The 7,097-nt window shown below is 38.1% G+C and overlaps 1 protein-coding gene across 2 annotated transcripts in view; it reads right to left on the minus strand.

The window, feature by feature from the left end:
• coro1cb (coronin, actin binding protein, 1Cb) overlaps positions 1–1,535 on the minus strand; it is a 37,256-nt gene extending 35,721 nt beyond the window's left edge. The window contains exon 1 of one of the 2 annotated variants that reach the window (XM_058383685.1): positions 1,196–1,535. In XM_058383685.1, the coding sequence (XP_058239668.1) occupies positions 1,196–1,220 (25 nt within the window). In that variant the 5' untranslated portion in view covers positions 1,221–1,535. Of the gene's footprint in view, positions 1–147 lie in introns of both variants that reach the window. The other variant, XM_058383683.1, reaches the window with a different exon arrangement.
• Between the last annotated feature and the right edge of the window lie 5,562 nt (positions 1,536–7,097).

Consider the following 7,097-nt stretch of genomic DNA (forward strand, 5'->3'; position numbering starts at 1 on the left):
AAAGAAATAAATTGTATTGAGTTACTTATGTTACCTAGGAAAATTAAAGCTTTGTAATGCAAGCAGACCTGCTTTTTCCCAGCATATGTACATTTCTCTGTAAGTAATTTTTATTTAGTTGTTTCTGTTAACGAAGGGAGGTCTTACCTGTGTTGCTGTCATTCACGTCTGTTTTTGACTCAAGTCTTCTTTTCTTGGGTACCTCTACTGTTCCAACTTGTGATTGTACACTAAACTTTTGCAATGGAGAACTGTTGCTTTCCTGATGTAGGATTCTATCAGTGGCTATCTTATTATCTACTGAAGTAGCTGTTTGATCATCTATTTCACTGTCTGTTTTCCCACACAACCTTAATCCTTCAAGCAATTGCACTTTGGCTATGTGAGATTCCAAAGTAGCTTCATCACTCAACTCATCTAGATACCCAGGTGATGTGTTCATTGAGTAGTTTTCCATAAATGGTGATGTCTCTTTTCCATGTTTGAGTGTGATCATTTCATGATCAGTCAAAACACTGCTTTGATTTAGTTCTGAGTGGAATGTGCTTAACTGTTTAAGCTCATAGTCTCCCTCAGTTTTTAACTGGACCAGAACTTTATCTGAACTGGTAAGATCTGTAATAGCTCCAGGGTCACAGTTTCTTATATCAAATGATGCAGATGTCTCTTGTTGTGAACAGCTTGAGTAGCCCTTCTGATTTTTCCAAGATGCATCTGTAGTAAAACATACTTCTTTTTCCTTACATATGCCCAAACTGCAGTCATGGTTCTCTGACACATTCATGATTTGTACAGACTGACATTCATCCCTCTTTCTTTTCTCATTCATATTGTCTTTTTTTCCTTTGTCCCTGTTTATATTACTGCTCTCTCTTTGAGAAGTTGATGAGATGTCATTGGTCTCAAGAAGCACATAGTCATTCTCTCTTGGACTGACTAGACTTTCTGTATTGGGAGTATCTATGAAATCGGACAGAGTTAAGCAGGTCATTAACTTTCCATTGTCTGTCCCTTGCATTTCCATTGTGCTAAATTTGGCGCAGCACTTTAGTAGATAAGTGTCCTTTGAAAGTGTTCCTTTCTCCAAGCTGCACAGACCAAGTAGTAGGGTTTCTGCTATCCAGACATTTCCAAATACATTTCTTTCCTGTCTGTTAATGGCCACATTTCCACTTTGTTTGAGGCAAAATCTTACCGTTGTCGTCAGCAGAAGGTTTCATTCGTTCTTGAAAAGAATAGCCATCCTGTGTGGAATTCCGAATTCTTGTATATATGCCTTGTTAGTTTGGAGCACTCTCGCCTCTGTCCTTCACAGGATTCTTAAATTAAACTTCCTCCTCTTCCTTGTTTGTTTTTAACAGATCATAGTAATCCTCTGTGTTAGCCGAAAGTTGTATCTGTTACCAGGACTTGTTTCTGTCCCATAGCCTCTGTGAAGAAAACAAATCTGTCCCTGTTACTGATATATAAGTATGACATAGTTATTATACTATCCCCTCCTATCTCTTTCTATCCCATGTTCTTCTCGCATTACTCTCCTGCAGGCATGTTGTGATGTCTATAATTAAATGGCTCTCAGCACACCAGTGAGTCACAGATCCAAAATGGGAACAGGACAACTGGCTCAGATTGGTCGTCAGGTGCGAAGGTCACATTAGACCTATAAGGGGAAAACCCACAGTCTCCAAACATATTCACTGGGTCTCAACAAAAACATTCCAGACCCTGGAACAGGCTCAACAAACTTGATATATTGTTTTGCACTTTAGTTATGAGGCTTTTAGAAATATGACAAGCTAGTCTTTATAAACTTTTTAAATCTTGTTTTCTGTAGTTTCAAAAATGACAATAAAGACACACAAGCACTCAATTGACAATTGATAACTGATAGACTCACCAGTTTATGATTGTTTTCAGGCATTGATGATAATGACAAGAATTAAAATAAAACATTTTTACTGCCTAGGAAAGAGTGGATTACATTGTCACACTTTCCAGTATTTCTTACATTCCTTGGGTGTAACATTACAACTGAATAAAAATCATACGAAAATATGCAATGAAGTCTCAGCCACATATTACATATTTGTTATATCTTATTTCAGAATAGAGTTATAGACATGCTGCATCTGTGTGTACTACCTCACACGTGTATACTGCCTCACAACTAGAGTGTGAATCTAATTGAACATATGTAATATCACATAAATAACACATTGTATCTGATATATAAATTATACAATAATCAATCCCAACAATGTTTTTGAACTGATGTTACCCAGTGAACCAGCATGAGTATACATGTTTGAGTGAGGCACTCTATAGTGATTGTATAATTTCTTAAATTATTAGGATTTATAGGGGACCAAGCATAGATAGTGCAGGAACCCTACTGTAATTGATAGAATTTATTATTATTAGTAGTAGTAGTAGTAATTAATTGATTTATTAATTTTCCACCTTAAAACAAATTGTGCAGACCAAACCTCAAGTCCTACAGACATCAAATTTGGTCAGGCTAGATGAGCCCAATCAGTCCAGTGTTGGCACTATTGTTCAGGGTTTTATGTATCTCATGAACCATGAATCCTACAATCAAAACTGATTTGTGGGTTCTTCTAAACAAAAAAGCCTCAAAATCTACTTTAAAATTGGTCCTAGGATTTTTGTCTTTACAATTACTAATGGTACTATACTTAGCAGAGTGTGACCCTTAAAAAAGATCAGAATCATGCTGACGTTTATAAACAATATGGCCCCACTAGTAAATGTGTTCTAATGAGGCAGAGCCTAATTTGCTCAAACCCATTACTGCTTACATGGCTGCCTGAGTATGGTCATACACAGGGGGCCAAACTAACATCAGATTCTGGAAGTTTTTTTAGGAACTGTAAGTCTGATCTGATCAGCCTGGTGCATCAATGTGGTAATCTGTAAATGGATTACAGTGTAAACTGGCCTCTGGGGGTGCTATTCATGTTTGTAACAATAAAAACAAGCTCTTGAAAATTATGTCCCACAATGAAAATTCTTTAAAAAATTTGTGCCATCTCAAATAATTGCCTTTTAAACCCTTTATCTCCACCTATGTAAAATTTGCACAATATCAAACTATTTTTACTTTAGTCCTAGATGTTTTTGCTATAAAGCTACTCATTAGTTTGACTCTCAAAAATGATCAAAATACATTGAGATTTGCAAATGTCATTGTTATGCCAAAATCAGGGCTTGACTACATAACCCATCAGCCCCTGCATGTAAAATGGCCTTGTCAGATGTCTCACTGAGCACTCACACCTGTTCTGTGTTTCCCCTAATGAACATCACTATTTAAGGTCTGGTTTCTCTGTACCTCATTTTCATGCTTCTGTTGATGTTGTGTTTTGTCATTTTACTAGTCATAGTCAATATATTTTAATGTTTTGTATTCTTTGATTTGTTATTCTTTTTACTTCATGCACAATAAAAGTCTGCATGGCCTATAACATCGATGCAGCAAATTTTCTCAAGTCAAGAAGCTTTTAATGTCATGTCAACCATATATAGCTTCACACAGTGAAATGAAACAACATTCCTTCAGGAATCTGGCACTAAATAGACATAGAGCTACATATAACAACCCAGAACAAAGGGCTGTTACACCAATGAAATGTAAAAATGTAATGGACTAAAACTAAGTGCAGATTTATAATTGAGTGTGTGATTGTGTGTGTGTGTGTTTGTCAGTACAGTCCCTGAGTGTTGAGGAGTCTGATGGCTTGAGGGAAAAAACTGGTTGTGTGAAAGCTGTTAATATTAAAACTTTAGAGCAAAAGAATCTCAATGGTAGCAGACTGTTATTGTTTAAGTGGCAGGGAGTTAGTTTTTATATAGATTTCATAGAGTAAAGTAACACAAACACACCAAGATGGTAATTATGCATTTCATTAACTCACCACCATGTCAGTCTGACTGAATTTGGCTGTGCTCCTAGTTGTGATGACAATTTCAGAAGCACCCACTGCCGTTGTTGTATTCACAAAAAAAATAAAATAAAATAAAATAAAAATCAACACATTGCCACACTAAATCCTCAAAAAAGAACTAAAAATCAGATCCACCAACCTCCTTTAAGGTGCCTTTCCTATCTCCTTTTTATATTCAGACAATATAAATGGTCTTTCTGTCCCAGGCACATGGATCACCGCTGAGAAATCTGGATACAAGAGGATGTATGGCCCTTCATCTATGTTCTTAAATGCTTTCATTTTTTGGAGACCAAATGTCAGCTGATCAGGTGCTGCTACCTCAAATTCAATTATCTCTCTGCCTTTCTTTTTCTGTCTCTCTGGTTTCACATGGACATCATAAAGATACATGAGGTTACTGTGGATTGTACCATTTAGAAATCATGAAGATAGCTTTGCACTGCAATTGCCATGAACAGTTTTACACAAGTCTTCCTTAGTTGAACTTCAACTAAATGGTCTCCATTTCAAAACTAGAATGATTTTCACGGATTGCATTTGGGTCCTCACCTGCCCTCCATGACAACCAAGGCCAGGATGATACTGAAAGACTTTAAACAACCCAGCAATGGATTCTTTTCTCTGTTGTGTTTAGGGAAGCGTTTCCAGCTCTTTGTCAGTTCTTTGTTTAGCCTTGACATGGAATGCTTGGGTCAGTTCTTTGTAAGCAGCCATACAGTTTATATACAGGGGTTGGACAATGAAACTGAAACACTGGCCAATTTAGTGTTGGAGGTTTCATGGCTAAATTTGACCAGCCTGGTGGCCAATCTTCATTGATTGCACATTCCACCAGTAAGAGCAGAATGTGAAGGTTTAATTAGCAGAGTAATAGCACAGTTTTGCTTAAAATATTGCAATGCACACAACATTATGGGAGACATATCAGAGTTCAAAAGAGGACAAATTGTTGGTGCACGTCTCGCTGGCGCATCTCTGACTAAGACAGCAAGTCTTTGTGATGTATCAAGAGCCACGGTATCCAGGGTAATGTCAGCATACCACCAAGAAGGACGAACCACATCCAACAGGAGTAACTGTGAACACAAGAGGAAGCTGTCTGAAAGGGATGTCCGGGTGCTAACCCGGATTGTATCCAAAAAACATAAAACCACAGCTGCCCAACTCACTGCAGAATTAAATGTGCACCTCAACTCTCCTGTTTCCACCAAAACTGTCCATTGGGAGCTCCACAGGGTCAATGTACATGGCCGGGCTGCTATAGCCAAACCTTTGGTCACTCATGCCAATGCCAAACGTCAGTTTCAATGGTGCCAGCAGCGAAAATCTTGGGCTGTGGACAATGTGAAACATGTATTGTTCTCTGATGAGTCCACCTTCACTGTCTTTCCCACATCCGGGAGAGTTACGGTGTGGAGAAGCTCCAAAGAAGCATACCACCCAGACTGTTGCATGCCCAGAGTGAAGCATGGGGGTGGATCAGTGATGGTTTGGGCTGCAATATCATGGCATTCCCTAGGCCCAGTACTTGTGCTAGATGGGCCATGTGCACCCAATGGTTCAAACATTGTATCCTGAAGGCGGTGCCGTGTATCAGGATGATAATGCACCAATACACACAGCAAGACTGGTGACAGAGTGGTTTGATGAACATGAAAGTGAAGTTGAACATCTCCCATGGCCTGCACAGTCACCAGATCTAAATATTATTGAGCCACTTTGGGGTGTTTTGGAGGAGCGAGTCAGGAAACGTTTTCCTCCGCCAGCATCACGTATTGACCTGGCCACTATTCTGCAAGAAGAATGGCTCAAAATCCCTCTGGCCACTGTGCAGGACTTGTATCTGTCATTCCCAAGATGAACTGATGCTGTATTGGCCGCAAAAGGAGGCCCTACAACATACTAATGAATTATTGTGGTCTAAAACCAGGCATTTCAGTTTCATTGTCCAACCCCTGTACACTTTGCATTGGTAATGTTTTTGGTTGGCTGAAACAGATTAGCTGCATTTACATTATTCATTATGTCAAAATTAGTTTTGCACTACAAATGTTTGCGGTGAGAGCTCCCTCCAGAACATATTAAATAATACCACATAACTGTACCATACACAGATGGACATTGGAGCCCAAGCCCATGCAATGTCTTACAGCTTGGTGCAAAGACTTGGGGAAAAGAGTGCACTGTCTACATATACAGTGCACAAAATACCTGTGAAAGGAAAGTGTAACTTGGCAGTGAAATATAATAACAAATATATATGTAGTTGAATTCAAGGTGGTAACAACAGATGCTAAACCAATCCTGGGAATTCATGCATGTAAATAAATGAGGCTCATCCAGAAAGTGATGAAATTGAAGAAAAGTGACAAAATGTACATTTTCAAGGAATATGCTGATGTGTTTGGGGGCATAGTGTGAAATGCACGTCATGTGTTTTGGAAATTAGGGGGTGAGAAAAATCAATAAGAAACTTGTCTGACATTCTTTATGATACGCTACATTAAATCTCATTAAATTCTACTCCTGCTTCTCCAATCTTTACCAAATTTGGCTCATCATCTTGAGACCTGTCTAAACCACTTTCTACTACCAACATTACTACTACTACTACTGCTACAATTCTATTAATCCTACTGTACAGGTAACACATGAGTTACAGGTTTTAATATCAAATATCATTTTATTGAGCAATTGTGAATAAAAAAGATACAGTACGACAGACATAAGTTGGTGCAGATATTTTTACAGCCACTGGTTGTGCTGTTGCCCTCGGTTTTACAAAAAACCACAAAGTCCTCGTTAAAACATTTGATAATAACAGTTAAGGAGTTAAGAAGCCCTGTTAGCCCATTGTTAAGAGCATCTTCTGGGCCAACAGCATATTTCTACGTCGTAATAAAGACTCATTTATAATTCGCGTTGTTGATTCATTTACGCTTACATTGTTTAATTAGGTCATGTCATACTGAAATGTGATACAATATGGATATTTGTGCTATAGTAAATTCTGCAAATATAGCTTTTCGTTATCTTGTAATTAAAACGAGCGAATGTTTTCAAAATTTCATTCGCAATTGTGAATTGTTTCATTTGACTCACTTAAATGAGTCATTTTTGGAGAGTCGA

Source organism: Hemibagrus wyckioides, linkage group LG28, assembly GCF_019097595.1.
Source record: "Hemibagrus wyckioides isolate EC202008001 linkage group LG28, SWU_Hwy_1.0, whole genome shotgun sequence".
NCBI classification, from domain to species: domain Eukaryota; kingdom Metazoa; phylum Chordata; class Actinopteri; order Siluriformes; family Bagridae; genus Hemibagrus; species Hemibagrus wyckioides.